Below are 18,253 nucleotides of genomic sequence, written 5' to 3'. Positions count from 1 at the left end.
GTGATATCTGCAGTATTTGATGGTGAAAGCTTATGTTCTAGTTAATCTGTCATCAAAGTTGTAAATGAATCAAAATGACAATCTTTTTTAATTATTTACTTAAAAAGCCTCCCAGGTACAGCCCATAACATTTTAAAATACAGCAGTTAACACAATTATTATTAACATAGGAAAATACTAGGGAATACACTTGAGAACATGAATTAAGAATAAATACTCTGCAAAAAAAGAAATGTTGGGTACAATAGATGACAACAATTCACCAAAAAATATGGAGGACGTTCTCTTAAATGGGAAGAAGCTGGAAATTATGTGCTTTTGAAACAAAAGACTGTTGGACAAAATATAATATGATACATGTCAGTTCAGTTACAAACATTGAAAATAAAAAGTGGAAAAGCACTTTGTGACAATTTGCAACATTATAAGATGTTGGGGAACAACCACAGAGACAGTGCAAGTCTTTATGCATAGAAAATTAAAAATTCATACATAAAAAAAACAATCTACTCCCACCTCCAAAACAAGAGGAATGTTTATCAAGATCCTCCACCAAATAAGAGCATTTCAAGTTCAAAGCAAAGAACAGGGTGCAGTTCAGTGCATGCTGTCTTAAATAGTAAAAAAAGAAGAAAATAACGTAACAAAAAAAGTCGACTTACCACCAAACCTACTGCGCATGTATTTATCACTATTGCATAACAGCCACCATATATTAAAGCTCAGACAGTTCCAACCTCAGAAGGTTAATAAACCACGTACCAGCTCCAGGAATGTCTGAATGAGTATGCATTGCAAAAGCATTGTGTAAACCAGTGTCTTGCACAGCTCTCTATGCTACAGTACATGTGAGAGAAAGATAAGAAATGATGTGTGTGAGAAACAAAGCTTGTGACGTGTTTGAAAAACAAACGGCGGCCCAAAGAACTTTTAAACCAGCCCTCAAAGCCAATATAACGTTCTCACTGATGTTCACTTGAGATCACAGTGTCTTATTTAGATATCTTGATCTTGAACCAAATGGCCAGAGAAATCTAAAGACATCACATAGAAACTACAGACAAAACAAATGTAACCTGAATGACTTCAATGAAAACAGATTTATAGGTAGACTTGGCATTTAGCAATCTGATAAGGCTTGCTCCTGCCATTTAAGAGTGCAAAAAGTTGTGTCATGGGTACCCTGCATCAGACCTGTGTCAAATACTAGTCAAGTCATATATGCATACGGAAGTCCAATGCCTTTGCAAATAAATTTGATGTTTTACAGGTACTTAAAACAGGTCGTTCCCCAACGTACGTTTTAAGCATTTTAAGATATCAGCAGACCACTGTTACATTATCCCACAGCATACAACTGAAAAACATGAAATAAAAAGGATTTTAAGACATAAGCTTTTCTCAAAACCAACATGTGACAATAAATATCAGTTTAAGTCATGATTTAGTCAAATTATTTAGCTGCGTGATTACATCTACAGAGCCCAAAAGAACTGGAGATGGATTGTTTCCATCAGCTATGATTATAAACTTAAGAGCATGTAAATATAATTCTCTCTCTATAAACATCTTAATTGGAGAGTACTAAAGGAAACCGCTACAGTACTTACATATAATACTTAGTTGAATAATATAATTTGACCATAGATCCTACACAACTATTGTGGTCCTATTTTGGTATATTTTTATGACAAACACCACATCAAAGATATCCATATAACTGTACCGTCTGGTTGTCTAAGCTGCCCACTGATAGATATTCCAATCGAAAAAGGTTTTAGTTACAGCTACAACAGCCAGTGAATTGTACTGCACAAATGGGGTCACATGACATATCTAGGTCTTGGGTCTTGACATGCAATACAACTTGCCTGTCCTAATATACCTCAGTTACCTGCTTTTTAACATGCAAACCAGCAATATATAGATGTTTAGGATTCGATTCGTGGACTCAGGGGCACAGTCGGGTTAATCTTAGACGTACTACTTACTACTAAACACTGGCTGTAAACTTTGGTTTGGTTAACTGGAGGGGAAACTAGTGGTGTGGCTTGACTTCTGTGAGCTTATGCTACCATTACTTTACAGGAAGTCACGATCTAACACTAAAAATGCTAAGCACGCTATATCTGAATGATCCTGGTCTGGCACTGTGTAAACATCGCTCGCAATTCGTTCTCTTGGGTTTCGTTGACAGCGTCTGTCTCTGGGCTTTTCTGCACTTTAGCTACAGCAAAGTTGATGCCTTGGGTAAGTCCAGCCTGGGTAAAACTAGCCACCTGCACCATGGAGCTCCTGATCTTCGCGAAGGGCGACACGACACGGCTTCCGTTGCTGTCTGCCGGCGAGGGTCCTGTGATGCCTTCCAAACTCTTTTGTGACCCGCATGATGTGGCTGAGCTCGCAGGCTGGACAGTCAGTAGATTTGCCCCTCGGACGGAGGTCTCCACCTCAAGCTGAGATGGGCGAGGGAGTTGCTGTTGGTAATTTGAAGACCCCAGTCTTGTGTCAAGAGCCGAGGGGGCTTGAGGTGCTTGCGGTTTGGGTGCTGGTGCCACTTCCTCGAACACCTCTATTGGTTTGGTCTTGGCATCCTGGACAAACTGGTGGCAGTAAGCATCTATAGGTGTCCCGAAGTCAATCAGAATGGCTTCCTCTGCCTCCGAGGCTGTCCCAGGAGACTGGCCATCTGGGCCAACTGACAAGCTATCCGCAGTCTTATTATCACAGCCTGTGACTCGGATGACAGAGGGTACAGCAAGCTCGACGCTGCCAATTGACTGGGAGCGACTGCCAAGTCGTGGTGCAGATGCTACAATTCCACAGCTAGGAAGCACATAGTCTACGTTTTCCCGAGAGCCCGAGCATGGCAGCTCATCCGAGTTGTAGGAATCGGAATCAGAGGAAATCTCATCCGAATGTTTGTCTTTAAGGTCTTTCAGGGCTGCCGAACCAGTATTGCCATCATGGGTCTCTAAACTGCTGTCTGATTTCCAGAGGTTCGTATGTAAATTGGGCTGGAGGAAGTTCACTTTCACCTCAGGCTTAGAGAAGGTCCCCAGTTTCCCCAAGGGCTTGAAGTTTCCAATGTTGACGTTAGTCTTTGTCTGCTTTACTTTCTGGTTTAGTGATGAGAACTTGTTCAAAAGGAAACTTTTGCCTTGAGCCAAACCAGACCCAAGGACTTGGTCCACAGCTTTTCCTTGTATTCCCATTATATCCTCATGTGGTTTGCTGTGTCTCCTGAAACAAAGCAATTAAAGCAAGATTCATCAACAGTTTGGATGTTCAAAAAAGCCAGGGGGAAAATAACAAATCGGTTTAGGTTTCTGTAGTATTAATGTGAAAAAATAATTAATAGTTAATGTGTCTCAGTCTAAATGATCAGATTGGATTTCTTTTTGTTCTTTTATCTTTTTGTCATTTGTTGTGCAGCGAGTTGAAACATCCATTACTAAAGTCTCACAGTAACCTACAACAATCATACACAACAATCATATCCAGACACATAACTTATTTAGAAATCAGATTTATGAACAAAATCTGATTTCCCCTGCAGTGTGAACAAAGCCTTTGTGTCCTTTGTAAATAAGGTAAAAACCTTAAAAATGTAAACTGAAGAAACCCACATACAAAAGTTTCTTCTTTTTTTACCTCTCTAGTTTCTTCTCAACGACCTGGACGTCAAGCCCCATAGCTTGCTTTGTAATACGAAGCATTTCAGCAATGCACTGGAGTGTGTCTGAAATGCAAACAATCCAACAAGTGCAGAGGAAAGGATCAATTATTTAACACAAACACAAAACTATTCAAGCTACACCAGTTTACACAAGGCCAAGTTATATCTTAACCCATAATGTCATTCACAGAATTACGCAATACAGAAGCTGAACTAGTGCCACAACAAATCATGGTATCCCAGCACAAACCTTTCCCATCATCCTCTGGATTCCGTGTCACAGCCCTCAGCGTATGGAAGTAACCGCTTATCTCCCCATTCTTATAGTGCAGCCGCATGCAGCAGTATTTAGGCTTTCCGAAAAGAGTTGGTTCTGGCCCTACAAAAGACCAACATTGGCTAACTGTCATATCACAGAACATTATTTTGACAATTATTACACCCACAAGTTTATCTACAAGCTATTACCAATTTCGATCTTTTCAAGACCTTCTAAACTTAGTCTCTGGTACTGGTTGACTTTGTCCGCCTCCTCATCATAACTAAATATAAACAACAAAGTGAAGTGGCATTACTAAATCAATGCCAAGAAAAAAAGGATTTCTTATTTTAAAAAACACAAACTTTGAGAGAAAATGCACTTACTAGGCTACATAATATGCACAGTTGGACAGCAGCAGAAGAACGTCAACATCTTTATGGGTGGCATCTATAAGACTAAAAGTGTGGAAAAAAGCAACAGCAGCACAATAAAAGGTCAAAATCTTCAAAGTGAGGCTCATGAATATTACCATTAAACCCTGGGTATATAGGAGAAAAAGAAAAAAAATGGAAATGCATGACATTTCGCTAGAATCTATTTAATCATCTGAGGTTAACTCTGACCATAATATATTTAGCTTATTTGAGCATATCTTGTATGAAGATTTACTCAAATAAGTATTACATATTATGGTCAGAGCTAACCTCTTTCAATTTGCAAAGATTTAAGAAGAATTCCAACCCAATCAGTAACAGTTTTCAGGCATCTATCACCATGGCCTACCACCAACAGATGCTCAAAAGATTTGAGGAAATATGGCTCCCTCACCCAAACAATAATTGTACAAATATGAAAAAACAATATGCACAAGTACCTCTGAGCTGTTGACAACAAACTGTAGGAGGAAGAGTACACTAAACATGAATTTTTAAATCAAGCTTTATAATAGATCCAAGCATTATTACAGTCATTTTTTATTGCAATTATTTTTTTGTATATTGTAATTTTTTATTCTTCGGTTGTAACTGAATATTTCCCAATAAAGAAAAAAAAGCGATAACACAGTTAAGGGCCGTTCACGCGGAACACATTTCTGTATTCCACTGTGCTGCTTTTTCATTATTTTTCTAAGTAAATATGGATTAGACTAACATCTACACAGCATTCTAAAAATATGGCGTTCAAGTTAAACAAACATTTTTAAAAAGTGCTTTAAGACCTTCTGTTTCTTTTGATGCCACTGCCCTGCGTCTTGCGTATTCAAATGTAAAAACACGTCCTGTGTGTGCAGCCCCTTAATACAGCATCTTTTTCTGAAACTGCATCATACAACTGGCTTGGAATGAGAACTCTCCTAAAAACACTGCATGATGAAGTTGAGGGCTCCCACCTTGGATCACAGTCTATAAGAGCCCATCCACCGTGGAACTTCTCATCATCAGGTAACAGCATCTGCATGTACGTCTGCAGAAGGAGGCTGACCTGCTCCTGAGCTCCTCTTTGGCTCTCCTTCTCTTTCTCCTCATGCTCCTTCTCTTTGCTGAAGATGGAGTACAGGTCTTCTGTTACTGGATGTCCCATCATGAGGTCTGGGAGGATCAGAGTTACAGTACATGGCAGATGAGGCACTAAGCTGTGCTAATAGCACTGTGTGCCTAACATCAAAAATACAAAATAAGGATTCAAATGACAATCTCCCATGCTCACCAATGACAGCCTGTCGGTAGGCATCTCTGAAGCGGTTCAGATAGTAACGATTAGCTGAGTTCACACCATCCTTCATCACCCCAGCTAACTTTCGCTCTCCTGTTCGTGTGAAATCTCCCTACACAAGAGATTGCACATATCAGACTAAGCAGAAAAGCTTATTGGGTGGTCATCATTGTCCTACTTCAGTTATGTTATGGGACTAAAGGCTTTAGTCTCAATGTTTACTCCGATTCGTCCGAATAGAAAGATGTTGCGGGAATTCCTGTAGGATGCCCAAATTTAATTACAAAACCTTCTTTTTTTTTTTTTTACTTAATTTATTTGTATATAAAGTAATTATTAACAAAAATTAATCATGAATTTACATAATATTTAGATGATTTATATAATATAGGCACTCCAGATAAGATGAATGGTCAAAAGATTACTGACTTGTCAATCTGCAATCTAGATACTATATGCTGACAGATGGTGGTGTAAATGGGCAATGGGGACAGCATAAAATCAATGGCAGGCATTCAGTCTTTTTACCTTTAGGGCAGCTGTGCCAGCATACTGACGGCTAATGGTGTCTCCATTGTTGGCCCACATCACCTGATAGATTCTGTAACACTTGAGGGGCAGTGGCTGCTCGGGTGGCATTACACCAAGTTTTTTCAGCTGGAACCAATCAGATGAAAAGACTCTTTGAATATACTGGCACACTGAAAGCATCTGAGAGAGGCAAAGACACTACACTGTTCTGTGGGTGCGGTATGGTTTTATTTACACCTTAAGGCATTTAGCATGTGATCTTATCCAAAACGACTTTGATTTTTATGTGTGAATTTATCAGTGTAGCATGTTCCAATATCAAATGTGAATTTGTATACTGTACCTGCTGTTCCATGACCACACGGGCGATAGCGGCCTGTACCACATTAGTTCTGTCCAAGCAATCCATGCAGTTAACCCGGAAGATGCCTTCCTGTTGGCAGATGACTCCTGCTTGGTCCACCCTATTTGCAAATCAAAGTAGATTGATTATAATCAATCAGGAGTCCAGCTGACATTGACTAACTCGGGAGCAAAATTTGTTTTTATGAGAGAATTGGGACTTAAGGGCCAATGAAAGACTCACCAGGCCCATCTCGTGTCTATGATAATGTCATAGATGGCATCAGTGAGAGTCTGCACATTTTCAAACTTCATCCCTCGACTGGGAAGTGACAAAGGAGAAAATCTGTTGTTGAGATTTGACCATAACAGGCTCTTTTATAAAAGTCACAAGGTTGGGTATCTTACCAGTGCTCATGGAAGTCAAATGAAACATATGTTAGGTTGGGATTATTGTACAGCAGCACTTGTTTGAGGTAAGCATCACCAATCATCTTCTCACGTCCATTTTGGTCCACTAAATTAATGATGACCTGATGGCGAAAAAAAAAAAAAACTCTGTAAAATAAGGATGATATTTATTGCTTTTTTGTTAGGGCTGTTAATGTGTTGACAAATGAAATTATGAGTAATGCAGGTCATTTGTTTTGACCAATAACATTAATTTTGACATTATAAAAATTGTGTTCTGGCTCATTTCAACGAAAAAAAAAAGATCATTTTAGAATGATTTCTGAAGGATTATGTGACACTTTTTTCATTATGTGTGTTTTTACTGTATTTTTAATCAAATCAATGCAGCCTTGACTTCCAATCAGTGTCATTATATATTATACTTTACATATTTCACTATGAATGTCATCCAGACAAAACTGCTGAATTCAGTAATTACACATATTTAAAGTCTTCTAAAGGAATCGAATGCCCTACTTTTATACTACATTAAAAAAATATTAGTATTTCATTCAATATTAGCATTAGTATTTCTGTTATTTTAAACACATCTTACCAGTTTTTTGTAAATCTCAACTTGCTGTTCAAAGTGAGAAGCAAAATAAGGCATAGTTTCCCTCTCTCCTGCAACAAAACACATCTGAGATAACACATCATGTAGGAAACACACAATGCTGCAGGTGGATCACAGAATCAAAGTCACAGTAAAGTGCTGAGCCATCACCACTGAGCCCCAACATTCTCTCTGTTCAACTAAGAAGCCATGAAAACACACCTGCTTCACACCTGATGTCATTCACAGGACAATGACTAAGCTGATGAATCACAGTAATAGCTTGTCTATAAACAGAAGTGCTAGACTGCGCTGCGAGTTAGATCACATTTATGATTTGAAGAGAGAATTACACAGATAACTCTCACCTTTCTCTATCCGAGGTCTGGGGTTGTAGCGGTACCCAGCTTGGCTCCAGAACACAGGGACAGAGCCTCGCGTTTGTACATAGGACAGCGTGTGACTGTGCACGTGGATTAGCTGCTCCGTCTCCACATAGTTGGCCACATGTCCGTTTTCATCCACCCCCCTCCGTTTGTAGCGCATTCCTTCATTGGAAAGCACATGATGACGTGTTATCATATTGACTGCATGCAAAGTAAATGTGAATTTCTTTATTTACCAATGTACTGTACCTGCACGGTGGCGGCTTCTTCTGGAGATGAGGGCCACGGTGAAGCGAGGGTGAATATCATCCACACAGGTGGGTTCCTGCAGAGGCGTCTCCGGGCTGCTCCTCTCTTCATCAGAGCTCTCGTTATAGTTCACCACCAGCTCCTCCACCTGCACGAAGCCTTGGATGATAGGAATCACCCAAAAGTCCACCTGAGGCACCTGCAAAACAGGGCTTTTTTTTATCATCACCATTCAAGGCTTGTTTACATATTCAAACATTAACCATTACAATTCTGGAAAATTTGAGAAAACAGTTTTGCACCTGCAAGTCAGTTAGGTCTTTGACCATATGCTTGTTCCAGAAGAATCTATCATCCACCTAAAAGAAAACAAAAACATATTATGGGCATCAGTTTGTCAGATGGAATGTGTTCATGTTTGTGTTTTATGGACTTTCTATTAGGAAATACAGAGAGACAGGAAATGACTGCGGGGACAATGGAGAATGGGATTGGAAAATGACACAGGAACCACAGCCCAACAAAAAAAAGCACTGACTTAACAACGTTTTAATAAGGTTGTTATGGGTTTTTGTCACTCTTTTTTTTCTCTTCTTTTTTTATATTTATATTTTATTTCAATGAATGAATGAATATATATGCACATATAAATTATATTCTATATTCTGTAATTTGTATATATTTGTATGTGTATATGTACAGTGAGGAAAATAAGTATTTGAACACCCTGCTATTTTGCAAGTTTCATAATCTAAAAAAAAAAATCCAGAAATCACAATATATGATTTTTTAACTATTTATTTGTATGATACAGCTGCAAATAAGTATTTGAACACCTGTCTATCAGCTAGAATTCTGACCCTCAAAGACCTGTTAGTCTGCCTTTAAAATGTCCACCTCCACTCCATTTGTTATCCTAAATTAGATGCACCTGTTTGAGGTCGTTAGCTGCATAAAGACACCTGTCCACCCCATACAATCAGTAAGAATCCAACTACTAACATGGCCAAGACCAAAGAGCTATCCAAAGACACTAGAGACAAAATTGTACACCTCCACAAGGCTGGAAAGGGCTATGGGGAAATTGCCAAGCAGCTTGGTGAAAAAAGGTCCACTGTTGGAGCAATCATTAGAAAATGGAAGAAGCTAAACATGACTGTCAATCTCCCTCGAACTGGGGCTCCATGCGAGATCTCACCTCGTGGGGTCTCAATGATCCTAAGAAAGGTGAGAAATCAGCCCAGAACTACACGGGAGGAGCTGGTCAATGACCTGAAAAGAGCTGGGACCACCGTTTCCAAGGTTACTGTTGGTAATACACTAAGACGTCATGGTTTGAAATCATGCATGGCACGGAAGGTTCCCCTGCTTAAACCAGCACATGTCAAGGCCCGTCTTAAGTTTGCCAATGACCATTTGGATGATCCAGAGGAGTCATGGGAGAAAGTCATGTGGTCAGATGAGACCAAAATAGAACTTTTTGGTCATAATTCCACTAAACGTGTTTGGAGGAAGAAGAATGATGAGTACCATCCCAAGAACACCATCCCTACTGTGAAGCATGGGGGTGGTAGCATCATGCTTTGGGGGTGTTTTTCTGCACATGGGACAGGGCGACTGCACTGTATTAAGGAGAGGATGACCGGGGCCATGTATTGCGAGATTTTGGGGAACAACCTCCTTCCCTCAGTTAGAGCATTGAAGATGGGTCGAGGCTGGGTCTTCCAACATGACAATGACCCGAAGCACACAGCCAGGATAACCAAGGAGTGGCTCTGTAAGAAGCATATCAAGGTTCTGGCGTGGCCTAGCCAGTCTCCAGACCTAAACCCAATAGAGAATCTTTGGAGGGAGCTCAAACTCTGTGTTTCTCAGCGACAGCCCAGAAACCTGACTGATCTAGAGAAGATCTGTGTGGAGGAGTGGGCCAAAATCCCTCCTGCAGTGTGTGCAAACCTGGTGAAAAACTACAGGAAATGTTTGACCTCTGTAATTGCAAACAAAGGCTACTGTACCAAATATTAACATTGATTTTCTCAGGTGTTCAAATACTTATTTGCAGCTGTATCATACAAATAAATAGTTAAAAAATCATACATTGTGATTTCTGGATTTTTTTTTTTAGATTATGTCTCTCACAGTGGACATGCACCTACGATGACAATTTCAGACCCCTCCATGATTTCTAAGTGGGAGAACTTGCAAAATAGCAGGGTGTTCAAATACTTATTTTCCTCACTGTATATATGAAGAGTTCAGATGCAAAAGCCTCTAAGTGCCATCTGAAATTTTCTTCTAGAATGATCATTTTTATCAAGCTTGTATATTTAAGTTCAATAATTTCCCTTAAATGACAATTAATAGGTAATCTTCATTGCCATTTAAGTGAAATTACTGAACTTAAATATACGAGCTTGATATGATCAATGATCATTGTAGAAGAAAATTTCAAATGGCACTTAGAGGCTTTTGCATCTGAACTCTTCATATGTATATGTATGTATGTATGTATGTATGTATGTATGTGTATGTGTATGTATATATATATATATATATATATATATACACACACACACACAAATTTGTCAGATCTACTGTTTAGTGCAACATCCAGGAAGTTTCTAAAGATAATGGTTTATTCAATAAAAAAAAAGAGAAATGAAGCTTGGCTATAAATGTATTGCATCCTGTATGTGTGGGACAAGTGCAAAAGAGTGCGAAACATCATCACTCAAATAAACTCAACTGTTTCCTGCTTTCTCAAGTATCTGCACAATTGTCACCAATATCAATATTAAAAGACATTTTAAAATTTCATTATCCTCAAGTTAGTCTTTTGTCATTTTTTTTAACCCGTTGCTCATTGAAAATCGAAGGAGTTGAAGTAAATAAATGGCTAATAGCTACATTTATATTTGCGGTCTTTTTAAAATAATAACTTGAAACCACAAAGCTAAAACACTCATTTAACTTTCAAAAAATATAAAACAAAAACTCTCACCTTTTTCCACAGGGGCTGATCTGACATGCCTAATGCTCCCTGTCGCTGGACTGTATTGGTTAGGTCATAGGTCAGACTATAGTAAAATGAATCCGAGTCCATGAATATCTTATAGAGCTCTTCAAACAGCCGCCTCTCCAGACGTTCCTTCTCTTTATTCTCCTTGACCTGAAAGGCAGGGGAATACTGGATGGGAGTGAACAAACAAAACAAGGTTAAAGAGATAATACTAAGTTAAAGAGAAGTACATTTATGGGCGAATCAGAGGGCTCTGTTTTTACATTTTCAGATTTTATTTATATTAACAATGCTAACATGTCAAACAGATTAAGTAAAACGGGAATATTTAGTCTCAAAATGATTGTCATTTTAAAGTGATATCAAAATTTCCAAATGACCCATCAACCTTTTTCTTCATGGGAACAGCAACATTAGATTTGATCTGACTCAGGGTCTTTAACAGGAACTTGGACTCGTCCGGTGACTGGGTGATTTTCTCTGGTTTGTTGATTCCAAAATGATGCTTTTTACAGAGCTGAAGGAGAATGAAAGAAAAAGAATAGTTGATAAAGAGTTAGTGTTATTGCTAACAATCTGCTGTTATTGGTGACAAATCTACATCCATATAGTATAGTACATGAACATCTCTATCTCCCTGCTCAAAGTCCATCTGAAAAATGCTGCTACAGTAATTGCTTTAATTAAAACCAAAAGGGTGCCAAGATGGATACTAAAACTGTGCCCATTAAATAGACAGAACAACTAGAGTCAAACTACATAGGCCATCTGCTATCTCAAAGTAATTCAAGGCAATTATTCTGTGATAAACTACTCAAGCAGAGATAGCACGCCAGGAGAATGGATAACAGTGGCCTTTCACTTACATGGTTAAACATCTCCTTTAATCCCAGATGCTCTGCTGAGAGACTGACTCCTTAGAAACATCATGCTTCCTCTGGAACCCTTAGAAACACACACCACTACTCTTGCACTAGTTATACGTCAACCATTTGCTACACGAGAGGGCTGAAATATCTAAAGTTGTGGTCTAAACATCAAATGGACGCACTAACAAGAGGGAATTTGGGAAGACAGTCCGGTAAATTCTATCAGGATCAAATGCTTGCTACAAGAAATAACTCTTCTAATGTTTGTTTGTTTTTTCAGTTCCAAATAAGGTTTTTCAAAAACTTAAAGGGACTATATGTAAGAATTTTCATGTATTAATCTCTATTTATTGCCAATATGTGAACAGCTTGTAACGAAACTTAAAAATAAGAGACCTTCCCCGACTTCCTAGGCTGTCTATGAAAGCCTGAGGACTGATTTTTATGTGAAGGACTCGGGACATTTTTGCTAGGAAAATCAAAAAGATGTGACGTTAATGCACGCTCCCAAGAGCCTCTCTTCCATTCAATGAGACATGAAATGAATTCTTATACAATGTTCAGGATATTGCAGAAAGAGCCATTCTGTACTGTAATGTCACAGAGTAATCCAAAGAAATGTGATTAATTCAAGCTATAGTCTCACATATCCAGACCTGTGTCACTAATACCAAGGGTTTCCGAATTCTACATATAGCCCCTTTAACCCTGGGTCGTTCTATTTTTATTTTTTAACCCTGGGTCATTCTAAACCCTGGTAAATGGAATCCTGGTTTATCTTGCTTAACATTTCACAGCACTGCTCACAATTTACCAAGGGTTACAATTAATCCTGGGTATTCACAAATTGCACGTCAACCATTCACCACACGAGAGAGCTAAAATACCTAAAGTCTTGGCCTAAGTGTCTAGGCACACTAACAAGTGGGAATTCGGGTAGAAAGTCCAGTAAATTCTATCAGGATCCAATGAATGCTCTCTACAAACATGGATAATGGCAAGAAATAACTCTTAAAATGTTAGACCAACACATCTATATTATGAAATGTAATGGTTAATGTAGCCAATTTGTACATTATGTCTTTGTCTGATTCTATACTAACTTTAATGAAATCCAACATGGAGAACGTTTGCACAAAACAGTTAGTATTAGTCACCTCTAATTCTAGATCCTGTGGTTCATCCTCTGAGAGTGGAATGACTGCTATCTTGGTGATCTTGTAGACTTTGTGGTCTCCTGGCAACTGGCCCACCAGTGCTTTCTGGCGAATCAGGATCAGACCCAGAGGAAGATCTGCCCAAAAGGGGGGAGGAAGGGAATGTGTCATGAGTACAGAGTTCCACGCCTCATTTTCCTGCTCTATCCGGCATGATTCATTCCAATGGCAAGCATTCTCATAACAATGACTTCAAAGACATTTGCACTGAGACGAGATGCAGTCATACTTTCACTGACAACTCAATGTAAATCAACAGATAAAAGCAGTAAAGCACACCCTGCAGCAGGCAACTCTGAGATCTTTTAGGTGGAAAATTTAATGAGAACAGCATGGGCTCTTTGTGGGAACGGTGCAAGGAAATATCAGGTTTGCCCACTGGATTATGTTACAAAGTAAGGCATGTATAATATGTAGCAAGACACTGATGATATGGCTCATCTGTGTAGCCTTGCCCTGAAAAACTGCAAAAAAAGTCGAACAATTATTTTAGCCATCAATAATAGTACAAAATATATGTATATATATAAAGACAAAACAAGTGTTTTCTGAAAAAGGAAGAGAGATTGGCATTATAATGACATTATAGCCTACATAATGTCAACCTGTTAACAATAGACAGAGGCTGACTTCTCAAATAAGCCACCGAATTATGAAATGAAAGTATCATAATTTCACTTCTGTACCCTCAAGGGCTTCCTTTTTAATCTATGAAGAGGCATTTGTTTAATGGAAATGGATTTCTATATATGGATCATTCATGACAATATTCTTTGAACTGCGTATCCTGTAAATACCACAGCATGTGAATAAGGAAAATATTCAATGCCATGCTATTTAATCTGCTAAAGCTACATCAGAACAGATGGCCTACAAAGCATTGAGAGACATTTAGCAATTACAAAAAAATTATAAACCAAATTTAGCTGACATTTCTGATGCTGGAGCTGCCTTTCATTATGTTAATTATGAGTCTCTGGTACCCAGTTTCTTCCTGCTGCAAACTGAATTACAGAAACGTATTCTATTAAATCAGGATCTGAATGGTATTTTATCTACAACAACATTAGACTATAAGCTTTAGAGCCACTGAATTTATTGCAAACATTACAGTGAATTAAAAATGTTAATTCTCATCCTTTATCCACAAAATATACCAGTCTGACGATCAGACTTACCGGCATGAAGCTGTATTTTTCCAATAATACCCTCTACAAGGCCCAGACAGACAGGGTTCCATGCTAGCAGGAGGTCGGTTGCTGAAAGAAGGATTAAAATAAGTCACAAGTGTTCAAAACATTTTAACAGCTCATAATAAGGGCTTTTCACACTTGAAATAGTTAACCCTGGTCATTCTAAACCCTGGGTAAACGGAATCCTGGGTTATCTTGCTTCGGATTTCACACTGCTCACAACTTACCTGGGGTTAATAATTTATTCTAGGTATTCATACGCTGAAGATTCAAATTGTACATTTCTAAACCCTGGGTTAATGACTGGATGCATTACATGACCTATTTACAGGCTCTAACATTGCGCATCATCACATTATACATTGCCCAGTGTACTATAAAGACAAGAATGAAAATCAAACTTCAAATCAATTCACGTTTTCCATCACCATTTGAGGTTTCTCCTGAAACTACGAAACGACTGTTTATACAATGCGATGTGTTTCCATGACTGTCCAAAGCATGTGAATATAAGGTATGCGATTAGGTGTCTGTTGTTAAGCATCTAGCTGTATGATTCTAACACCACATCATTTCACACTGCACAAGTTTCATAACCCTGGGTAAAATAACTCAAAAGGTTGCCAGTTTTCATCCTCAGATAAGGCACACTTTATGTTTTTAAATATTTTGTGGTAAAAAATATTTTGGACAATATATGTTCATTTCGAGTGTTTGTCAAAAATAATTTTGCTCATTAATTTCATTATTACATTAAATGTGTATATTTTTGTTTATTTACAATTACATGTATGTTACACACACACACAAATCATTTTTTTTATTTTTTTATTAATTTTTGTCTTGCATAAATTATTTTTCTTTTCTTTTTTGCACTGCTGCATCTGGGACAGAAGAACCACCACAGCTTCCTTCGACTTTCTAAGGTTATGTGGCTGCTCACAATTAATCTAAAAAAAAAAAAAAACTAAATCAAAAGCATTTCCTCAAAAGGTTCCTCACAAAGATGACTGCTAACCTGAGTCACCAATTTCATTGCTGAGTAATTCCTCTTAAGATGATTGATCAGCATCACCTACATTTTTAGGAATGATAAGCAGGGTCTGAGATGTCATGTGCAAAGACAGCATTTTATGGAGTATCTGAGAGCATGGTAGCTTAATAGCTCCTACTATCTTTTGACAAATATCATAGTTCCATTTGCCACTGTCAACCATCTCCTGGCTAACTGGGAAGAGACATTCACAGTCTGATGATGGACGGGTGGGAGCTGGATGAGCCTGCACCATGAAGTTGCCAAAAACCCTCCATAATGAGCATGAGCTTGGCATTGGGCATCATTCCAGTTTGAGGAAAGTTCTCCAACTACTAGGCCATGGAAAGCTGGTACATCCGTGGAGTTGACTGATATCTTGGTAGAAGCAGTTACTTACCAAATACCAAGAAATTCTGAAACTAAATTCAATTCAACATTGCACTCAAATTGTTATGATGATAATATAATTTGTAATTAAAAATACATCACTGTGATCTATTCATACAAGTATCTAATAGAAGTTTGAAGTGGCTAACCTTTAATTTGACATTATTATGATCTATTAATCTGCCACACTACACTGACTGGGACTGAATAATAAGCAAACTATTAAGTAATACGGTGGTATAAACTCACCCAGACATGCTGGCAACTATGGAATTTGTTAAAAAGAACTGAGACTGTATCTATGCATCATGAATACAGTGGAAACCCTTATCCAGTTAAATAATGGAACAGACTGCAACCTAAACCTGATCAGCTCGGCTGCACACACATGGCTAAAAACAGCTAGAATTTATTCAAATCTTCACAGGCTGCAATTTTCCCGATAATCTGCAGGACGGACTAGCTGCCCATCTAGTTTTAGACTTGGCAAGAGATAAAAGTGGTGTGGATAGGTAGACATTCAAAGGCGAGATAAAAAAAGTGTGAGAGAAAGGCATTTTTAGTTGTCTGTGTGACCATTAAACGCCTGTCATGGTTGAGTATGCAAACATTTTGTTAAAAAAATCTAAAGGAAACAAATATATATCTGCAAAACACTGTCATTTCTGATAAAATACATACAATGCATACATGACACAAGACCGATGTCAAAACCGCCTGAGGTTAAAGAAACAGATCGGTACCTAGTACTTTATTGGTTTAATGCCTGGGCAGAAAACTCTCATTTGACTATCTACCACTACTATTACTAACACACGTACCACTTTCTCCAGGAGAACAGTCACGTCTTACCCTAACTTTAGCCTTCACCTTTTAACTGTGTAACTATATAATTCTCTTGTGAGACGTCTAACAGCACTATCCAGCATATTTAGAAATACACCAACTCACTGGTAAGATGAGTTGATGGACATTTAAATATTTATTCACTATTGACATTTCTTCCCGAACAGCCATAGTTTTTAAATAACAATTTATGATAAAAAATAAACTAATAATGTTTAATTAAGGCCATTTAGTGGTCATTTGTGACCCCTGTAAACTGGTTATGTACTATTATTCACATATTTAGCCTGCACAATTGGAACTGGGCCCAAAGGATGTCATAACATCAAACCAAGATATGCAAAAAATTGCATCCTCCTGTTGTATGGCTCTCTTCCATGGAACAAGAAAGTAGATGTCAGGCAGAATTTTAGGGACTGACACTTTCACCATTCGCTTTTATTGTGTGGAGAAAAACATGATATGAAAGTAGTGGTAACTGAATCGGTCAGTACCTAGCATTCTGTAACATCTACTTTCGAGTTCCACCTAAGAAATAGTTACACAGGTTTGGAATAAAATGGCGAGTAAACGATGACAGAAATGTTATTTTCATGTCAATTGTCCCATTAAGATTCTCAATCTGACATCTAAACGCCCTTGACCAAAATATACTGACCCCCAAACCACATACTGTCTGTAATTAGTAAAAGGGGTTTCAGCCACGACATCATCCGATCAAAACATCAGAGGTTTGCACTGACACTCATTCATGTACGCTGCTTTGAAAGTAGGGCAATGAAAACACCACAACTGGGCATCTTTCAAGACAACAGCCTAGCTCGACAGATTAAAAAACCTGACATTTACATCGCTTTAACGTTTAACCGTATACATACAACTCAGTGATCCGTATTCTCCTGTCAGGAGCACTAAGCACACATTTTGTCTCTGTTTTGAAGCTGCGAGTCGTGTACATTATGCGCGAGGAATGGTAACAAATATAGACAGTGAAAACGAAAACACTGAAACACATGTACACTGTATAAGTTAAAATGTAATTATTACCCGGTTTCACGGCCACAGATCCATCCTTCCTGCTGCACCATAGCGCGTTATCTCCGTTCTGAAGAATATAATGATCTTTAGCTTGAAACAGCTCCATGTTCACCATACCAAAACATAAGAGCGTCCCGACACTAAACCGCTGGATATGTTCCCGATCCGAGAAACGAGGAAATGAAGCAGCTCCCTTGTCGTCCACTGGCAGTCCAGATAGACGCCGGCTAACCTGCTAGCTCTGTACCTGTGTAAACGTTTATAATCATCTGATAAAGCATCATGCCTCTATGTCAGGTACTGGCCGATCATCGAAAATGGATGCGCATTTAATGTCAGTTTAATAAGGGCGATATTGTTGTAGTGGTTCGTAAATGTACCGGTCTGTCTAATATTTTCCACTGAGGGGAGCAGCAGCGAATGAAACGATTTCCTCCAGTTATACACACACGTGACCTCTTCCGTCACACCGAACATAGG

At 38.5% G+C, this 18,253-nt stretch overlaps 1 protein-coding gene across 2 annotated transcripts; it reads right to left on the bottom strand.

The window, feature by feature from the left end:
- Positions 1–69: 69 nt before the first annotated feature.
- On the bottom strand, positions 70–18,208 carry inpp5f (inositol polyphosphate-5-phosphatase F). Of its 2 annotated transcripts, none has more exons than XM_084093192.1 (20): positions 17,783–18,208; positions 14,452–14,532; positions 13,214–13,350; positions 11,576–11,704; positions 11,170–11,355; positions 8,471–8,527; positions 8,169–8,367; positions 7,902–8,081; positions 7,537–7,604; positions 6,936–7,060; positions 6,772–6,849; positions 6,529–6,649; positions 6,183–6,311; positions 5,649–5,766; positions 5,332–5,530; positions 4,325–4,396; positions 4,148–4,221; positions 3,930–4,058; positions 3,655–3,742; positions 70–3,243 (listed from the first exon to the last, which is right to left on the bottom strand). In XM_084093192.1, the coding sequence occupies exons 1-20, from the start codon at positions 17,886–17,888 to the stop codon at positions 2,124–2,126; spliced, it is 3,396 nt and encodes a 1,131-aa protein (XP_083949318.1). In that variant the 5' UTR covers positions 17,889–18,208; the 3' UTR covers positions 70–2,123. The 2 variants fall into 2 exon arrangements, with proteins under 2 accessions (XP_083949318.1, XP_083949319.1); XM_084093193.1 differs by having other exon boundaries at positions 11,170–11,337; positions 17,783–18,039.
- Between the last annotated feature and the right edge of the window lie 45 nt (positions 18,209–18,253).

The sequence above is a fragment of the Abramis brama genome, assembly GCF_963993115.1.
Source record: "Abramis brama genome assembly, chromosome: 19".
NCBI lineage: Eukaryota > Metazoa > Chordata > Actinopteri > Cypriniformes > Leuciscidae > Abramis > Abramis brama.
This window is presented reverse-complemented; position numbering and strand designations above follow the sequence as displayed.

What these genes read in the sequence shown, in the direction of transcription:
- inpp5f (XM_084093192.1), bottom strand. Translation starts at nt 17,888, where the DNA reads ATGGTGAACATGGAGCTGTTTCAAGCTAAAGATCATTATATTCTTCAG. An exon ending in AAAAATACAGCTTCATGCCG is followed by an intron (nt 13,351 to 14,451) that starts GTAAGTCTGATC and finishes CCTTTTGGGCAG; the next exon opens with ATCTTCCTCTGGGTCTGATC. An exon ending in ATCAGCCCCTGTGGAAAAAG is followed by an intron (nt 8,528 to 11,169) that starts GTGAGAGTTTTT and finishes GTTTTCTTTTAG; the next exon opens with GTGGATGATAGATTCTTCTG.